At 45.9% G+C, this 19,771-nt stretch overlaps 1 protein-coding gene across 4 annotated transcripts in view; it reads left to right on the top strand.

Annotated features, from left to right (window-relative positions):
* The window catches only part of TRAPPC9 (trafficking protein particle complex subunit 9), a 722,918-nt gene that overhangs the window by 471,078 nt on the left and 232,069 nt on the right, over positions 1–19,771 (top strand). For all 4 annotated transcript variants that reach the window (XM_074387191.1, XM_074387190.1, XM_074387189.1 and 1 more), the window contains one exon: positions 9,425–9,535. In XM_074387191.1, coding sequence (XP_074243292.1) covers positions 9,425–9,535 — 111 coding nt within the window. The remainder of the gene's footprint in view (positions 1–9,424; positions 9,536–19,771) is intronic.

Genomic DNA, 19,771 nt, shown 5'->3' with positions numbered 1-19,771 from the left:
ATGTATTTTGAAACTCTATAGTTAGGTTCATACACATTAATAGTTATTGTGTTTTCTTGGTGAGTTAAGGCTTTTATCATTACACAATGTCCCTCTTTAAGTGTCTGATGTTAATATAACAGTTCAATATTTTCTGCTTAGTGTTTTTTTTTGGTATAATTCTTTTAACATATCTATCATTATATTTAAAGTGGATTTATTATAGACAATATAGTTGAGGTTTTTTTTTTGTTTAAATCTATGCAGACAATCTCTGTCTATTAATGAGACTATTTAGGTCATTTACATTTAATATAATTCTTGGTATGTTTGGACTGAGGGCTACCATTTTATTTTTGGTTTGTTTTTTGTATATTCACTCTGTTGTTTATTCTTCCATTTCTCCTTTTCTGTGTTCTTTTAAATTACTTGATTTTCTGAAGCATTTTATTTTAATTTATTTATTGAGCTTTGAACGTTATCTCTGTAGAGTTGTTTTAGTGTCTTCTCTAGGGAGTGTGATAAACACTCTTGGCTTTTCACAGTAGATGTAGAAATAATATTTTATCACTTGTTGGAATCTCAAAAAGTATAGGCTCCTTTATCTTGCCCCTCCCCATTTCTTAGTTGTATAATATATTATATCAATATACATTATAAACCCAATGTTATAATTTTTGCTGGTAATCATCCTATGTATTTTAAGTAATTTAATAGGAAATTATATTTGACCAGATAATTACTGTTTTTATTCCTATTTTTTCTTTCTTCATGTTCAATTCTCCCTGTATTATTATTTACCTTTTATTTAAAGAATTTTCTTGACAAGTTCTTTTAGAAAAGTTCTACTGATGACTGGCATTCTTAATTTTCCTTTATCTGAAATGTCTTTATTCTACTTTTATTCCTGAAAGATAAATTAATGGATATAGACTTCTGAGTTCACATTCATTACTTTCAGTGCCTTAAAAATGATTCACTTTCTCTGACCTTGTTTTTTTATGGGGATTCTTCATACATTAGAAAAATTCATTGTTTCATTGCTCCAGTGTACAATGCATTGTTTCCTCTGTGTGGGATGGGCTGTCTTCTCTGTGTGGGATGCGCTGTGCGCTATCTCCTTCGTGTGGGATGCATTGTCTCCTCCGTGTGGGGCACGCTGTCTCCTCCGTGTGGGATGCATTGTCTCCTCTGTGTGAGATGCATTGTCTCCCTATCTAGAATGCATTGTTCCTTGTGCTTGCTGCATGTTTACTTCGTAGCTTTCCAGGCTTCTGTTTTTAGCTTTCTGCATTTGATTAGGTTTCCAGGCAAAGATTGAAAAAAAAAAAAAAAAAAAAAACAACTATTTGGGCCAGGCCCGGTGGCTCACATCTGTAATTCCAGGACTTCGGTAAGCAGTGGCAGGTGGATCATCTGAAGTCAGGAGTTTGATACCAGCCTGGCCAACAAGGTGAAACCCAGTCTCTACTTTAAAAAGAAAAAAAAAAAAAAAAGAGAAGAGAGAAATTGCTGGCGTGGTGGTACTTGCCTGTAATGCCATCTGATTGCGAGGCTGAGTCAGTAGAATCACTTGAACCTGGGAGGCAGAGGTTGCAGTGAACCAAGATTGTGCCATTGTACTCCAGCCTGTACAACAGAGCAAGGCTCTGTTTCAAAAAGAAACAAAACAACAACAACAAACTTTTTGCGTTCTGAGTCTGTGTATGTCTTTTGTGAAATGTTTTTTTGAGTGTGGCCATTATTTTTTTTTGAATGGCCAGTTGTTTTCTTCTTTGCTTCTGAGTGTCCTGTGATGTGATGTTTGGAGGTTTTGTTGCCCCATAAGAGTGGTTTTTTTTTTTCATCTTTTTCTCTTCTGTTTCCGTTGGGTGCTTGTTAATCTCTTCTGCATGTTTACTTGTTAATTCCTCAGTGGTCCCCGAACCACACTGTATGGTTTCTGTTTTCCAATTGTTAGTCACCCCTCCCTCCACCCATGGTCTTGGAATGTAATTGTTGGTAAATATTGCCTGTAGAATTGGGTAGTATGAGTATTCTACCACGTTTGGATGGAATGTTCTCTGAGTATTCATGAGATCTGAGTGGTCAATGGGATTCTTGTTTATCTTATATTTTTTTCTGATTTTATGTTTACTTGTTCTCTCAATTACTAAGAAAATTCACCATCTTTTGAAGTTTTCAGTTTTTTATTTTTTGCTAAAGTTTCTATGGTTTTTTTTTTATATCTTCTTTTTTTGCTGAGATTTTCCATCTTTTCCCTTGTTTCAAGGATGGTCCCTTCTTGGAATGCATTTAAAGTCTCTTTTTGATGTAACAGTCATCTTGAAATGATCTCTGTTGTTTACTTTTTCCTCATGACTTGATATTTTCTTAGTTCTTTCTGCGTTGAGTTATTTTGGATCGTATTTGGACATCTTAACTATAGTATTGGGAGACACTGGGGTCTTGTGTGCATCCTGAGGAAAGTATTGGTACCTTTTTTAGCAGAGTGCCTTTTGCGGGCTGTGCTGCAGTTTCAGTTTCAAAGCATTCGTGGTGCTCCTGGGATCAGCCGAACTGGGTGCCTGTCGGCATTCTTGCCTGGTGATCAGTTATCAAAGCCCACATTTTGCTCTTCAGGGTCTGATTCTCTCAAGCTCCTCTCCCTGGTGAGCTTAGGAGTTCATTCATGACTTTATTTGCCCTTCGAGTCAGTCTCCTTTCTGAAATCTTTCCAAGTTCCTGGGGGCTCCTATCCCTACGTGCCTACTACAAAGCCAAGATGTGAGCTTCCCCCTCTGTGTGTCTATGTGGAGGATTGGCTGTCCAGAGGCACAGAGAAGGAAATCAGAGTGGTGCAGACTGGCCCCATGGTTTTGAGCGCTCAGCTCTTTGAGTCTGTGAGGTGATTTGTATCAGGGAGGTATATGCGCCTGTTCTGCCAAGACTGCTATGATGCCATTATCTCCTGTGGTTTGCTTTGAGGCTGGGCTGGGAGAAAAGGGAAGAAACAGAAGAAAAGACCCAGGGATTCCCCTGCTTTCTGTGGCCCTTCAGAGTTCCTTTTCCCACTTGCTGGACCAGGAAGAGGGGCTGCCCTTGGAGCTGTGTCTATACCCAGGGACGCCTCTCAACTCCATGCTGCCTTTTCAGTTCAGGCCAGGTGGCAGCGGAGGGAGATGGAGCTCGCTGCCTGTTAGAATAACTTCAGTTTCTGGCTCCTACTGGGAGCCACCTTCTAACATTTATTTTTTGAGTCTTCATCTTCAGCTGAGTGCATTCTATCTGTGACTTATAGTTGCATTCAGTGGGAGAGACAGGGTCGATTGTGCTTACTCCATCTTTTCCAGAATTGGAACTCAACATTTTTTTTTTTAACACAAACCAATTCATGTCACTCATCTGCTTAAAACTTTCAAAATAGCTTCCCATTATGCTTGGAATAAAATATGAATATTTCCCCATGACCTTTCCTCTCTTTTGACTCCTACACCGCTCTCTTCTTTGCTGGTTCTGTTTCTTGATCTCACTGTGCCTTACGATTTTTGCATGAACTGCTTATTCCCTGTGGAAAGCTGTCCTCCAGGACCATCACGTGGTTGCTGTCCTGTTATTGCATTCCTAACTGCAGCATCATTTCTTCAGGTTGGCCCTTGTTTGCCATCAAATCTGAAGTCATTTTTAAAAATCCCTGTTAATGTTGTCAAGAGATTCACTTAATTTTTAAAAACTATTTGTGTCATACATGTCTTATGCCCTGCCTCATATACTAGCCCACTTTTAGACTAGCTATTGCCATGGCAACCAAATTTATGCAGGTGTCACCTGATGGCACCTTACCTTAGCCGTGCTGAGCATCTCTTGCTTTCTGGAATATTCTAACTGCCTTCTCTGAGGCTGTAGGATTGGGTGCCCATGGGTAGCCTCTCTGCACAGTGCATGCATGAAGTGTTGGAGACTTGACCCCTCTGGGGGAAAGCTTCGCTAGTAAGGGAAAGAGCTGGGAGAGAAATTATTTTCTCTTCTGTACCTCGGGTGCAGTGCTGAGGCGCAGTCCCCTCGGCTCCATAGAAGGATGGTGGATTGAGCCCACAGGGCCGCTAGCTCAGCAACGCGCGGCAGTGTGCACTCTGGTATCACTTTCTCTGCTGCCCCACCCTGCACACTCCACCTGGTTCCTGGCGTCCCTTCCCTAAGCAGTGGCTCTGTGCAAACCCTTTTCTTAGGCTCTGCCTTCTCGGGGGATTGCAGGCTAACACAGTATTCCAAGTGGCTTTAAAAATACTTTTTATAAGACATTTCAATTATAAGAAACATAAATAAAGGTCTCAGAAGTATCAATTTATCTACTGCCCAGACTTGTCCATTTTAAGCATTTCACTGTATTTGCTTTTAATTTTTTAATTTAAAGAGAGAAGAATATGCTGTTAAAGCTCTGTATATTCTTCCATACTGTGTCTCTTGCTCTATTAGCATGAATGACTACTCTTAAATTTGATGTTTATAGACAGTATCGAGTATTTTAAAATATATTTTAAAATTTGATGCATATATATATAAAATATGGTATCTTCTGGGACTTACTTACCCAGCAGTTTTAACATTAGATTTGTCTGTGGTGGGGCATACAGTTCCTTTAAATTCATTTTCACCTCTGCATAGGTTTCCACCATGTAATCTACCATTGTATACCTGTGTCTGCTGTCTAGTTGATGTGCACTTAGTTAAAAGCAGTTTTTTACTTTTATAAGCAATGCTGCATTGAACACTTTGAATGTGTTCTTTTACCAAATTCTGAGTTGATTTAAGATAGGCAGCTACAAATGGAATTGTTAGGTCAAATGCTTTTCTCTCTTAAGGAATCATACCAATTTGTATCCCTACCAGCACGGAAAAGATTTCCCATATTTCCTGTTGATCTATAGCTTGGCCAACACTTGGTACTGGGGCACTTTAAAAATATTTCCAATAGGTTGTGTGAGAAAGAATGCTTTTGGGGTTTATTTCCATTTCTCTAACTACTTGTTGGATTGAGCTTCTGTTCCTGTTTATTGGTTATTGGGTTTCCCATACTTTAAATTGTTGATTCTTGTCTTTTGCTTGATTTTCTATTGGGTCATTTCTTTTTAATGATTCCTAGGAGTTCTCTATAAATTCAGAATTCAAATCCTTAGTCACTTTAAGTGCTGCAGATGTCTGTGAAAAGTTATTTGTAACACATTAAACATGAGGCTTGTCTTTGCTTTGGTTATATTAATTTTAATGGGGCCAAATGTTTTATTCTTTTCCCTTATATTTTATATGTATTGTAACTCATTTGAGAAATCTTTCTTTGTTTTCAAATCATTAACTGTTCATCTATATTTTCTTCTAAAGATTTAAACATATTGTTTTACTGTATTTAGTTATTCATTCTATTTGGGATTTATTTTTATTTATGATGTGAGGTAGGGATCTAATTTTCTATCTATCTGCATAATCATTTTTCCCAGCACTATCCAATGAACCTTGTGCTAATTAATCAACACCATCACTGCAGTCATCCCTCCAGTTTCCTTATATTTGTGAGTCTGCTTTGCAGCTGTCTTTTCTTTCAGTAATGTATATCTCTGTCACTGCCCCAGTGCCACTGTCTTCATGATTACAGCTTTAGAACAATTCCTGATGTCTATTAGGCCAGATTCCTTCCAAAAACCTCCCACATCATTGTTTTAACAAAACCCTGTTGTGATTTTTCTTATTGAGTTACACTGAGTTTATAGAAATTTGGAAAGAGATAACTTCTTTAAAAATATTAAGTCTTTCCATCTTTGAACATAACGTGGGTTGAGCATCCCCAAACTTGAAATGCTCCAAAATTCAAAACTTTTTGAGCACTGACATGATGCCCAAAGGAAATGCTCCTTGGAGTTTTACATCTCAGATTTTTGGATTTTGGATGCTCACTTGGCAAGCATAATCAAATATTCCAAAATCTTAAAAAAAAACCCCATATTTGAAACACATCTGGTCCAAGCGTTTCAGGTCAAGGATACTCAACCTGTTCATCTCTGAACTTATTTTTCTTCTTTGATATTGTTCCACAAGACTTTAGCATTTTTTCCATAAATATCGTGCATGTATTTTGTTAGATTTATTTATACTGGCGTTGTGGACTTTGTTGCTATTATAAATGTACTTTCTCAAGAAGTTTGTCTTGTAATTGTTTTTAGTTGATGTATAGGACTGGTATTGATTTTGTGTCTTAGTCTTTTATTCAGCAATCATTTTCAGCTTTTTTCTAATTTTACAAAAAATGACAGCAAATTTTATTTTCTTTAAAACAACTTCATCAGTCCTGCCCTTTTCCCTTACAAGAGTATAATAGCCACGAATGGAGGGAGCTTGTGTTTCTTATTCAGTTCCTCAGGAGGTATTTGCTGGATGAAATAATTAATAAAAATCTCCAATTCGGGGCTCAGGAAATAGTGCCCACTCATTGTGTCAAAGTGGTTTGAGTATTACATACACTGCTGCTCTCTTTGCCGAAAAAGGGCTTCTTGTTTTCACCTGGCAGCCTGGTCTACCACACTGAACCTGACTCCATATTCCCAAAATAGCTACACTCCTCCATGTTGTGAGACTTTGTTTTCTTCTCTCTTCTAAGCCAGGCAAACGTGTCAGTCCTCCAGAGATGTGCCCTGGTCCTGGTCTCAGCTCTTCCAGGAAGCTTTCTTGGATTTCCTCATACTTCAGATAGATGTGTCTAGAAAAAAAGCAAACCCAAAAAGCACACAAGAATTAAGGTAAACCGTATGCCCAGAGCCTTAGCCTCAAAACCAAGCATCCAAAGCCATATGGAAAGGTACACAGAGTCAGTGACATTATGGTGGCACACACCACTGCTGCAGTCTGGGAAAGGAAACTTACTTATGAATAACAGCTCGGAAGCCAAGCTCCACCAATACATCATCATGTCAACAATTAGAAGGAATAGAAACACTCGATCCAGACGCCCCCACACTCAGACAGTGAGTCAGAAAAAAGCAGAGGAAGAGGACAGAAACGCGTTGTGTACCGACGATGCTCATTCCTGCGCCGTCTTCTAAGCGCTCTGTTCTGTGAGTGTAAACAAAATACATTTGAACCTTTTCTTCCAGACTTTTAAAAAATCACTTCAATTTTCCTCCTCTGATAAATGTTTTACGAGTTCCCTTTTCTGATGAAAGATTTTGCTGTGATTAAAGATTTCATGAAGTTATGACAACAGAGGAATAGATCTTCATTCTCGGAAGCTCATTTTTCTGTGAGCTGAGCAGAGAGGCCTCTTGCAGGCAGCTGTCAGAGCTAATGAATGTTTTCCAAGTGCTGAACCTCTGGGGAAGGCAGCCCCACCCAAAAAACCCAGACTCAACTGATGGCAGCTGTCATCTCTAGGTGTGTGGCACCCCATTGACGCTGTGCTACCTGATAGAAATGGCACGGTGGCTCATGCCTGTAATCCCAATACTTTGGGAGGCCGAGGCAGCAGATCACCTGAGGTCAGGAGTTTGAGACCAGCCTGGCCATCATGGTGAAACCCGGCCTCTAGCAAAAATACAAAAATTAGCTGGGCATGGTGGCAGGCACCTGTAATCCTAGTTACTCAGGAGGCTGAAGCAGGAGAATCACTTGAACCCTGGAGTTGGAGGTTGCAGTGAGCCAAGACCGCGTTACTCCACTCCAGCCTGGGTGACAAAAGCGAAACTCTGTCTCAAAAAAAAAAAAAGGAAATGGTGACATGCTCCCGCCTTCCCCCTTGAGAGCAGGTCACATGCCCATGTTCTGAAAAACTGATCTTTCACAGACGCCCTGTGGCCTTTTGACAAAGTCGTGCGTGTGCGTGTGTGTGTGCGTGAACTTCTGGGCCTGCCATGGCACCCCCGGTGTCTCAGTTCCCCTCTCTGGAAAGAGGGAGGGCATGTGTGGCTTTGCAATGAATAGAGGTCCACGTCTGCTGGGAAAAGCCCGGGGTTTTGAGTGCTCCATCCAGGGTCTTGGACGTCGCAGCAGCTCTCCTGTCCTCTCCTGAGCCTCCCTCTCCAGTGCAGGCGGGGGTCCGAGGACTGCTTCCCAGGCTGTTGTGATGAAGTCCCAGGTGATTGTCCCTTTCCTTTGACCGGACTTTCCTTTAACAACCAGCAAAGCCTTGCCTCCCACTTGGAGAAATACATTTGAGAATTCAAATGCCCTTTGGAAGGCCATGTTTTGAAGTCACACTATGCTAATCATAATGACCAGGGCACAGATCTTTTTCTCTAAGTTTTCTCCCCCCGTGAAAACTATGTATCCTGATCTTCCAAGAAGAATGGCCTCTGCTCAGTTGCTGTCATCTCTGTCTGTCCTGCCGTGGGTGCAGCCGTCCATTGAGATCAGCAGACGTTTATCGATGACCTGGTAATGTGCTGACTGTGATACTTGGTGTCCAAGACACTGTGTGAGTTTTTGGCAGGCATTCAACTGTCATGTTAACCTAACAGATGATGACTGACACAAATGGCACGTGTGGGGCTGAATTTTTCCACTTTGTACGTGGAGCTAACGCGTCCAGAGGGAGGCCGGCAGCGCAGGGCTGCCACAGCCGCTCAGGGATGTGACTGCCCCCAAGCACCTCCGACCCCTGCTCTGCCATCCACAGCTGGTGGGTTTTGTCCTCAGTGTCCCTGAGGTGTACTGAGTTTCTAGGCATCCTACTTGCTTCTAGGGAGGAAGGAAGGGGGATGAGGAAGGCTGAAGGGTCAAAGCCCTCTCCTCCCAAGATACATGTCTGTATTGGAGAAGGAAAATCTCTAGAGGTCTGTGCCTTGTTGACTAGAACTTCCCCACGTGGACTGGCCCTTGCCAGGAACAGTGGGAACTTGAGCATTTTACTTTTCACCTCTGTGGGAGAGTAAGCAAAGCAGAACAGGCTTCAAAGGGTGGTGAGTAAGTGTCCAGTATCTGCCCCAGTTCTAGAGGTACCTGTATGAGAGAAGCGTGCCCTGGGTGTGCACACACACAAGCAGGACACTCGTCCTCATGCCTCAGTGCCCAGCTTGGAATCTGGTAGCTGAGGATGCTGGCTTGGGCATAGCCTCATTGGATGGCACTGCATGCCAGTGTTTCTCCACATTTGAGAGGCAGGTGTTCTAGTCATTGGTGTATGGGCGTTTGGAGAATTCAGGTTAGCTTCCCAAGGTCACTTGGTTGGTAAAAGGTATGGCTCAGCTGTGTGCACATGTCCCCAGGACCCCGGGACCAAGGAGGACCTGAAGCCTAAACCCACTGTTTAGAGTTTACACTTGTGTTTGGAAGCAGTCTCCGTAATCCTCTGAGCCTGGGAGCACTTGGCTTCCCATATACTTTGCCTCTTAAGTGGCAGGAAATCTTTGGAGAGTAGAAAAAGGAAAAGTCACTTGTCTTTGGCTATCACAGGATTGTGAACTTTCTTTTGTCTTTAACACAGCACCCGGCAGTGCCACCTGCTCCTGGATGTCTTCAACTCCACGGAGCACGAGCTGACCGTCAGCACCAGGAGCAGCGAGGTGCTCATCCTGCACGCCGGCGAGTGCCAGCGGTAAGTGCCCCATGGGTCCGTGCGCCTCCGCAGGCCACCCCTGCTTTCCTCACCCTGCTGGGGAGGGTGTGGACATAATCCACTCTGAGTCCTCAGGGGATGAGCAGTTTTGCCTCGCTTTCAGAGAGAACGTAGTGATTATTTCATGTTTGGTGGGAGAATCTAGAGTGGTTTTAAATTAGAACCAAGTGCAAAGTAGGTAAAACCGATGGCGTCTGAGGAGGTAGCAGTGTATGCCTTCAGAGCCCACATTTGAGGACCTGGCAGCATTCGGGTGTCTTCGCTGTTCAGTTCTTTAGCGGTATCTGGGCCGGGCGTGGTGGCTCATGCTCCCGGCACTTTGGGAGGCGAACGCGAGCGGATCACCTGTGGTCAGGAGTTCGAGACTAGCCTGGCCAACATGGGGAAACCTGTCTCTACTAAAAGTACAAAAAGTAGCTGGGCATGCTGGTACATGCCTGTAATCCCAGCTGCTTGGGAGGCTGAGGCAGGAAAATTGCTTGAACCCAGGAGGCAAATGTTGCAGTGAGCCAAAATTGTGCCACTGCACTCTGACCTGGGTGATAGAGCGAGACTCCATCTCAAAAAGAAGAAGAAGTAGTATCTGGAAATATTTGGCATCACTTTGGGAACTTATGTCAGCATCAGTAGAAATTCCTTTGAGGAGTTAATGCTACAGAAAGACAAGCCAGGCTCAGACTTTTGGGAGGAGAGCACAGTCACTCAGGCCCAGTCTCTGGAGGGCAAAGAGAGCTGGCACTAACAAACGCTGGCCAGGGTCAGCTTCGGTAGACCCCTGGCCTGGCAGAGGTGGGTGAGGAGCTGAGGCAGAACTGAGAGCCGGTGAGGAGTGAAGCCAAGGCTGCCAGGGCATTCCCGGAGGCAGGTGGAGCACAGCGACTCCCGGGTGATGTTGTCCTTCTGTGGCGGAGCCCCTCAGTGGGCCCCTGACCCGCTCCCCACTGGATCTCCCTCCATAGTAAGAAGCTGTGCCTCCAAGCCTAGCTTGGGTTCCAGGACATACCCTTACAGGTAGAATTATAGATGGAATAATATTTTTATTTTTAATTGCTAAAGACTTCAAACATACAAAAAATAACTTAGAAACTAGCATACTCACATCCTAGATTTAAGCATTTTGCTATATTTGCCCCAGATCCTTCTCTCTCTCTGACTCTTTCTTTTGTTTTAAGGAAATAAATTGTTTTTTAAAATAGCGAGGTTATCAATCAGTGGTGGAACGTAAGTCCAAACCACGATGAGACAGCAAAGTACACTCAGCAGAACGGTCCAAGACAGCACCACATGTTGGTGAGGGTGTGAAGCTACTGCAATTCTCATGCCTTGTGGTTGTGGATTTAAAATAGTGCTTCTGCTTTGGAGAAAGGTCTGGGGCTCTTCTATAAAACTAAACATATACTTACCCTTTGCCCAGCTATTTCAACCCTAGTTATTTATTTAAGGATAATATAAAATATACAGTCACAAGAAGACGTTTACAACCATGTTCCAAGCCAGAAAATAGAAAGAGGCCGGGTGCCCATTACAGGAGAACATACGAACAAACGGTGGTGTTTTCTTACAAATGGAACTGTACCCTGCAACAGAAACAAATGAATTACACACAGAACGGCACAGGCAACTCTCAGGAACAGGATGCCAAGTGAAAGGAGCCTTACCCAAAGTGCATATGCCATGTGACTTCATTGATATGAAATGCTGTAGGTTGGTGCAAAAGTAATTGTGGCTTTTGCCTTTACATTTAATGGTGAAAACAGCAGTTACTTTTACACCAGCTTATAGAACAAGCAGAACCAGTTTATGATGGAACAACTCAGAACATCGGTTCCTTCTGGAGAGACTAGAACAGGGTTTGACCAGGAAAGGGCATAAGGTAATGTTCTAGGTGACAGTCATGTTGTATAACTTAATAGGGGTTTGGGTCACACATGTGTATTTATTTGTTAAAACTCAGCAAATAATCACTTGAGATTTGAATATTTCATGATGTATTGGCTTTATGTTGGAAGGGAAAACTAAACCAGGGTTGAGCTCTAGTTAGTGATGTGCACACCAGAGGATTTGGGGTCAGGGATAATACCTCCTATAGTCTTTGAGATCTGTAAAACATCTGACACATGAATGGATGGGCACATGAACACCTTAGGTGCTAATGTAAATATCGTATAATGTTAACGGCAGTGTCTCTTAATGGGCATACAGGGTATTCACTGTAAATCATTTTCACCTTATGTTTGAAATTTTTTAGAAGAAAATGTTGGGACAATAAAAGGTAAAATAGCTGAATCTCTTCTCTTCCACTACCTCAGCCCATCTTCCCTTCTCTTTCTTTCCTCCTCAGGGTAATTTCTTTCTTGGAGGTGATGGTATCCATTGCCACATCCATGTTTTACTACTTTATTGTATATACTTATATCCCCAACCAAACATTATTTTGAGAGGTTTATTATTATTATTATTATTTGACATGGAGTCTTGCTCTGTCGCCCAGGCTGGAGTGCAATGGCGCGATCTCGGCTCACTGCAACCTCTGCCTCCCGGCTTCAAGTGATACTCCTGCCTCAGCCTCCTGAGTAGCTGGGATTACAGGTGTGTGCCACCATGCCCAGCTAATTTTTGTATTTTTAGTAGAGACGGGGTTTCACCATATTGGCCGGGCTGGTCTCCAACTCCCGACCTCCTGATTGGCCCGACTCGGCTTCCCAAAGTGCTAGGATTATCGGCATGAGCCACTGGGCACCGCTAATTTTTGTATTTTTAGTAGAGACAGGGTTTCACCATGTTGGTCAGGCTGGTCTTGAACTCATGACCTCATGATCCACCTGCCCCAGCTTCCCAGAGTGCTGGGATTGCAGGCATGAGCCACCGCACCTAGCCAAAGGTTTTTTTTTTTTTAATGACGTAAGTGGTTCTATATCATACATGTCCTTTTAAAACTTTAAAAATCAGCATTATTCTTTGGAGCTAAATATAAATCTGGTTCTTTCATTTGGACTGCTATTAATATTTCATTGTGTAAATATGCCACTTTATTCATTTCCATGCTAATGTACTCACTGTGAGGTGGCTTCCAGGGTATTTCATATTTAATGTGATTATTGTTAATGACATGCATGAATGTCAAGCCCGGCCCTGCAGCCTTGTAGCAGGTTCTGTTTGGGCTACTGGAAGCTAGAGATCTAGTGGCTTGGGGGGCATTTATGGCCTGCCTTTGAGAGGTGCCAGAAAACCCTCCTTCCCAAGATCACTCGGACAGAACTTGCCACGTGGGTGTGGGTATGTGCGTGGGGCCGGTGCATGCTTCTGTGTGTATGAGCCGTGAGGGCTGTGGCTGGACGTTGCAGCACCCCAGGTTTCTAAGGATGAGGACAGGTGTCTTCAGGGAGCGCCGGTGCATCCTCTGGGGTCTGCACCTTTGGCAGGGCTGTGTCCAGTGCTGCGACATAGGGAACTGTCGGCCCTCAAACTGCTCTTTCTTGTCTAAACGCCTTGATGTAGTGAAGATCCCAGAGAACATACATCTCGTCTTCTTATGACACTAGTATAAAACACTTTAAAGAAATTATAAATTGCTCAGCTTGTCCTGTATTGTAAGCTTGACTCATTCTTGGCAGTGCAAGGCTGATGACATTAACAATCCCAGCTGCAAATAATCGCAATTTAGTCTTCTGCTTCAGGCTTTTTTGTTATTAAGTTTTTGCTTAAATTCTCATTTCTGAATGCTTCTAACTTGCATATTCTTTTATTCATTCATAAAATATTCATTCAATAAATATTGATACTTCAGGAACTCGCTGTGTGGTAAGCCCTGTGTCAGGCTCCAGGCATGCTGAGAAGAATAAATAAGGACCCCTCCTCGCTCAGGAGTGGCAGTGCTTTGGGACAGGTGTCTGTCTGACAAGGGCATCTTGCTGCCTGGCCGGGCGGGAGCTGTGGGTGAACTGGAGGTCAGAGGTTACGTTTGTCTTGGGAGTCATCTTAGGCACTCTCCCGCTAGGGACACACACGTGACTCCATCCTGACTGCCTGTTAGGGAGGCTTGAGCCCTGAGGCCTGGAATGTGTGAATCCCTTTCCTTCCCTTCCCCAAACCCCTCTCAGTGCCTCACTGGCCTCCTGTGGGTCACACGCACGCTTGGCCTCCGTGGAAGGGCTGCATGGAGCAGTGCAGGTGGAGGAAGTGGAAATGGCAGCGCCAGGCAGCCGCACAGACCTCAGACCTGGTCCCTGTCCATCCAGGCTTTGTCTGTTGAGTACCTGGTTCCTTCCCAGAGTTCTGAGCTGAACCCCTCTCCTGGCTCTTCCCTCCCCCTGCGAAGAGGCACCCCTGCCACTCCCCAGGCTGTGTTAGACCTAAAGAAGCTTCCTCTGGCTGTGTTTTGCCCTGTGGAGTGGGGAGGGCGTGGGTTCTGCCTGGAGGTGCGGGCAGTAGTGAGGCTGAGACGCCAGAGTCATCTCCACCAGCGGGAGCGGCAGGTGGTGCTCTCACTGCTACCTGGGAGGGAGGCAAGTGCACAGAACTTTCCTTTGCAGATAGCACAGCCTACTCTTAAAGGGAGAGCCAGATTCCTGGAATTAACATGGCTTCGATGCTGCCATTTGCAGACTGGCCTGCAATCTAAGAGAGAGACCAACCCCAGCTAGATAAAATTGTGGTGCCTGCCGCCTCTCCTCCCTCCTAGTAGGAAGTGGTGATCTCATCTCACCCAGTGCAAGAGCTATGGATAGAAATGTGTCCCCAACAGCACGAGGAGGAGCAACATGCTTCCTGGGGGAAGAGAGGCTGGAAATAGGATTTACCAAGCACTTCCCATGCGGAGCCACATTCAGTCCTCATAATATTCTCATGTGGGAACAGTGTCCTCGTTTTATAGATAAGCAAACTGAGTGGCTGATCAAAGCTACCGTGTGGAACGCCGTCTGTCTGAAGTCCAGGCTCTGCCCTCTGCTCCACACACCAAGCGGGGGCGCTGATGGAGCCGAGCTTGGGATGGTGTGAGAGAGGCCGGGGTGGGGGCAAAATTCTCTTTCCCTCCTTCTGTGCTGTGTGGCCTTTGGTAAGTTGGGCTCAGGGCTGTAAAGTGCAGCGTCACCCAGCAGAAGAAAGGGTGAGGCTGAGAAGCAAACTGCGTCTTTGACGTCCAACGTGTTCATTTGTTTCTTCACCAAGTATTTTTTGCGTATCTCCAGGGTGCCCAGCTCTACTGGGCGTGAAGCTGCTGAGTACATGTGGTGCTGTGTGTATCTTCACCATACTTATATTTAGGTGTGGAAGAAAAGCACACAAACAGGCAACTGTTACACAGTGTGAGGAGGATGCAAAACATACAGGAAGGCACCCAACCCAGACTCGGGGGCCAGGGAAGGTGGCTGGGAGGGCTTCATGGAGGAGGTGATGATATATGGAAATGCTGAGCTGCTGTAACAAAATACCATAGACTGTGAGGCTTATAAACAACCAGAAATTATTTCTCACGGTTCTAGAGGCTGCAAGTTCAACATCGAGACACTGGGCAGATTCCGTGCGTGGTGAGGGCCCATTTCCTGCTTCATCAATGGAGGCGTCTCACTGTGTCCTCACATGTGGCAGGGGCCAAGGGTTTTTCTCAAGCTTCCTTTAGAAGGACACTGATCCTGATCTTGTGGGCTCCATCCTCATGAGCTGATCACCTCCCTGAAGCCCTGTCCTTTAATATCATCATGGTGGGGGGTAGGATTTCTACATGTAGATTTTGTGGGGAATAAACATTCATTTACGGCACGATGTGACAAGAGAGCAGGAGGTGGCCAGGGCCAGTGTGCCAGGGACAGCCGTGCAGGCGAGGGGAGCAGCATGGTAGGTGGGGTGTAGGCAGGAAAGAGTGGTTCACGGACTGTGAGTACTGGAGATTTAGACATTAGCAGTGCCTCTCTCATATTTCTTCGAGATACCTTGTTAGTCTCATAATTTACAATAGAATATTGAGGCAATTGGATGTAGAAAGTACCTTTTCACTTTCCTAACTAAACTCTCCTTTAAAAGGTCCTTTGGAAATTAGTGACTCATCCCTCAGCTTGTGAGTTTCTGTGGCATGCGTGATACATCAGTTCTGTAATTAAGGACCATTCATTAACCTTTACTTTTGCCAGACGTGATTTGTGATGCTTGGTGCCTAGTGATTCTGTTTCCCGGGCCCTGTGACGTTCAAAGCCCTGTCCCTAGTCGAGCAGCTGGAGGTCTGTATTAACTTCTGTTTCTGCCCTGGTTCGGTGTTGGGAAAGACCCCGCATTCGTCCACAGGCAGTTCTACACGGAGTGGGCTTTGCACTCACTTTTCCCTGTGAGTAAAAGAGGTAGAGGCCTGCCAGGGGCATGGAGTCGGTGCTGGCCCTGGGCTGCAGAGCACCAGCTGCCTCTTCTCCACTGCCCACCTTTCTGCGGCATTTGCCCATGGTTCCCTAGGCTGTGCCCCTAGAATTGATCGCCTTCCATCCTTGTCCAGTTTCCAAGCATGACTGGAAACAGTGGACATCTCTCTTAAGTGAAACCACATGAACTTTCTTAGGAAAATACAGTATTGGCAGCAGCAGCAAATTTACTGGAAAATTAAGATACGATAATTATTGTGTGTTTTTGCTTCATTATCAAACCACTGAAATTAAATTTTCTGACAGCCCTCATGTATGCATAAACCTCTTTAGAATGCATGGTAATAGATGCTATCTCATTACATGCTTCAAGATGCCCAGCCCTGCTCCCCTTCCCTCCCTTGCTGTAGGGGTACCGCATTTAGAGAGTGCAGCGGACCTGGCACCAAAGCACCCAAATGCCATGGCTGCTGGGGAGATTGACCTCCGGGAAGATCTGAGCCGCCAGGTCTGGCTGTGTCTTGATAGGGCTCCCATGTGGATCGTGGGGTGGCTTTGCTGTGAGAGGGGCAGGGAAGAGCTCCATGGGCAGTGGCCAACCTGGGGACTCTGAAACTTCTCCTTGAGGATGCTTTGAGGAGGGGGTTTCTGGGCAACCCCATCTCCTGGGGGTTATGCACATGCCTGTTTATCCAAGCCCAGAGCAGCCCCCAGCTCAGGCTCCTCCTCTCACCTGTCTCTTTTTGTTTCTTGTTTAATTCCTTTAAACACCCCAAAGAACCTTGTGAATCATCAGAGCGAAGCTTAATCGTGTGGAGCCCAGTTTTCTTGCAGGTTGTTATTGAAGCTTATTTATACGATGTCGGCATTGCTCATCCCTCTGCGTTCCCTTCTGTGGTCTAACTGAGTTACAGATGATTTTTTGTGTGTGAATTTTCTTTGTACCTTGCTTTTCAATTTAAAAGGAAAATAGGAGAGTCCCTCAGAAATGGAGCTTTTAGAATCAAGGAGAAAGCATCCTGCTGCGCCCTCATCCCTTCAGCGATGATCCCTCATCCTGATGGAGGTCACTGAGCCCGCTGGAGCCAGGCTCTGGAGTCCCTGGCCGGAGCTGTCCCTGCAACCCGCACTTCCTCCACTAATGAGCAGTTTTTTACAGTTTTCCTAATAGAAACCCAGATGGCTCTGGGATCGATAGGGGCCTCCCAGTGATTAATAGGCAGAGGGAAGGAACGTTCGCCTTCAGCCTGGAGAAGCAATTTGATTAGAGAAATTCAATACCGGGGAAGATGCAGTGGTTTGCTGACTCAGATGACAAGAGAAATTCTTCTCTTTTTGTGAGAAAAGAAAAATAGGGTGACTTGATCGGCTTTCCACACACCACGCGCCTTCATGTTCCTCAGAAACCTTCGACGGGAGGTTTTCCTTCTGGGTCTTTGCCTCTGTTGTCCGTGGGTGGCTTCTGTGGCAGGGACGTCTGGAGCTTTTCCTAGTGTGTGGGAGGTGGGGGGCATGAGGTTCCTCCCACGCCCGCCCCGTCTGCAGACCTCTTCCCGTGCTCTGCACTGTCCGCTCGCTGGGCAGAGATGAACGCGCACAGGCTGGAGGCAGTGGAGCCCTCTGCAGCCACGGCTCTGTCCCGAGCTGGCTTCTTCGCTGGCCTGGGCAGGGTCTCACTGTGCACCGAGAGCTCTTCATGGCAGGAGGAATGGAATTTGTGTCCCGCAGGTTGATCTAAAGAGCAGCGTTACAGCCTATGCCTGGCACGTGGCCGGTGCCCAGCCATGGGTGATGGTGCTGTTACCTCTTAGTGCCCCTTTGTTATAGTAATAACTTCAAAGCTGTCCCTCTCCAGGTTGCATTGCCAGAGCGTGTCATGGCTCGTGTGCAGGGCAGGCATTCCAGAGCTTTCATTTCCTTCTTGTGGAAGTGACTGGACCCAATTTCTGCACAAGTAGTTGGTTGTGACCTGGGCTCCCGTTTGGCTGGATTCTCAGTGACATCAGGAGTGGAAGTAGAGAGAGTTCTCATGGCACTGGTCAGGAGTGAGGAGCAGCACGGGTCACTGAGCAGAGAAGATTCGCTCTGGAGAACTGTGTTCAAGCCATAAAGTTGGCAGTCGGGCCCAGGCAGGCAGAGGACAACACTGAGGTGTGCTGGTTATGGGGTGGCTGCAGGGAGGGGCGCTGTCCCTCGGGGTTGGCATCTTGTTAGAGAAGTTTGGGGGCCTGGAGCTGCATAGCCCTCTGAGGAGGGGGCACCTGGGGTCTTGGAGGTGAGGAGCAATGTCACTGGGGTGCACCTACAGGAACTGTAGACAGAAAACCCTTGAGGGACAAGGGAAAGCCTGTGGGGAGAGCAGTTTGCTTCTTCCCCTGTGGTCCCGAGGGCCTCCCGCTAGCACTCATGGACAGAGCGGGAATGTGGTCTGTGGAGTCTCAGCCCCACGCCCCAGGCTGGCACAGAGGAGTCAGTGCCACGTCACTTGCAAATGAGCCATGGCTCTTCTTTCCCTCAAGCCTCACTTCAGGCCAGGTCTGCCCTTGGTCCCCCTGACTGTGCCGTGAGGTAGAAGTAATCTTGCAGGGATGACAGGCCTAAGCCTGGATCATCCAGGAGTGCCGGCACGTGGCCACCCTGCTGCCGGGGTGATACGGTGCAGGGCCTGACCCCTCTTACACCTCCCCATCCCAGACCTTTCCTCTTAGCCGGATGCCCCGAAGGCCAGTCTGCACTGGGCCCCTCTCTGCACACGTGACAGGGGCTTGCTCAGTGTGTGTCTATGCAGGGCTGCCATCTCTGGCATGAACTTTTTCTTAAGGTAGAAACGTTTGCCATAAAAAAAGAGTGGCTTTTAAATTCCATCTGCACTTTGGGTGCATTTCTTCCTCCTCCGCTTAGTCCATGGGGTAGCTGGGGGAAAGAATGAGAACATGGTTGTCCCTTCTGAGTCGGCGGCGGGAGGGGAGGAGCCCCTAGGTGAGGGCAGGCTGTGGCCGGGGCTGGGACAGAGTATCAGCTGTGGGGAAATGGAACTCTGACCTCCTTCCCTGTCTGCCTCATCTATAAGCATTTTGGTAATGGGGAAAAAAATTTATGTATTTTTGCATCCTCCATGTTGTTTTAGGAAAGTTTTTTGGGGTCTAGAGTTGTCATTCTGTGTGACCCCCAGGGGTCCAGCCTCAGATGCTGAGGTTTGGTTGGGGTACAGATAAAACACTTCGGCCATGGCATCTGTGATCTGCAGTGCTCTGGGCTGCGTCATGGCCAGGGCTGTGGTGTGTGGGGTCCAGGCTGTGTCTTGTGTGAGTCATATGTGGTCTGGGGAGTCCAAAGCCTTGACTTTTTGGGCCCTGTGCCCCTTTTTCCAAGTAGCCTGTCAGAGGGAATGGGGTTCTGTGCCATAGCCCCTGGTGAGGCATATTTTAAGGATACAGAGGTATTCTGTGTTTTCCTGTAGGCCTGGGTAGGGCCTCCTAAAATGTGATTTTTTTCATCATCTTAATTGTAATCTATTCCTGTGGGAAAACTTTGGTAAAAACAAGTTATCACATGCTGTTCTATACAGAAGCATCTCCCGGGTAAGTTTGGGACTCACTCCACCTCAGAGTTGGGCTGTGGGTGTTTTATAAGCTGAGAGATTCAAAGGTATTTGTTCCCTTAAATGCATTTTGCTAAATTCTCCCTGAAGCTTTGGTGGTAGCGTGAGGGCATGGGTGTGGGGTGGTATTAGGGTGTGTGCTTTTATACTGAAAATTTAAAATATAGAACTGGGGCCTGGCACTGTGGCTCAGGCCTATAATCCCAGCACTTTGGGAGGCTGAGGTGGGCAGAGGGCTTGAGGTCAGGAGTTCGAGACCAGTGTGGC

Source organism: Saimiri boliviensis, chromosome 15, assembly GCF_048565385.1.
Source record: "Saimiri boliviensis isolate mSaiBol1 chromosome 15, mSaiBol1.pri, whole genome shotgun sequence".
NCBI lineage: Eukaryota > Metazoa > Chordata > Mammalia > Primates > Cebidae > Saimiri > Saimiri boliviensis.
Note: the sequence above shows the minus strand (reverse complement) of the source record. Positions and strands in the feature narration are given on the sequence as shown.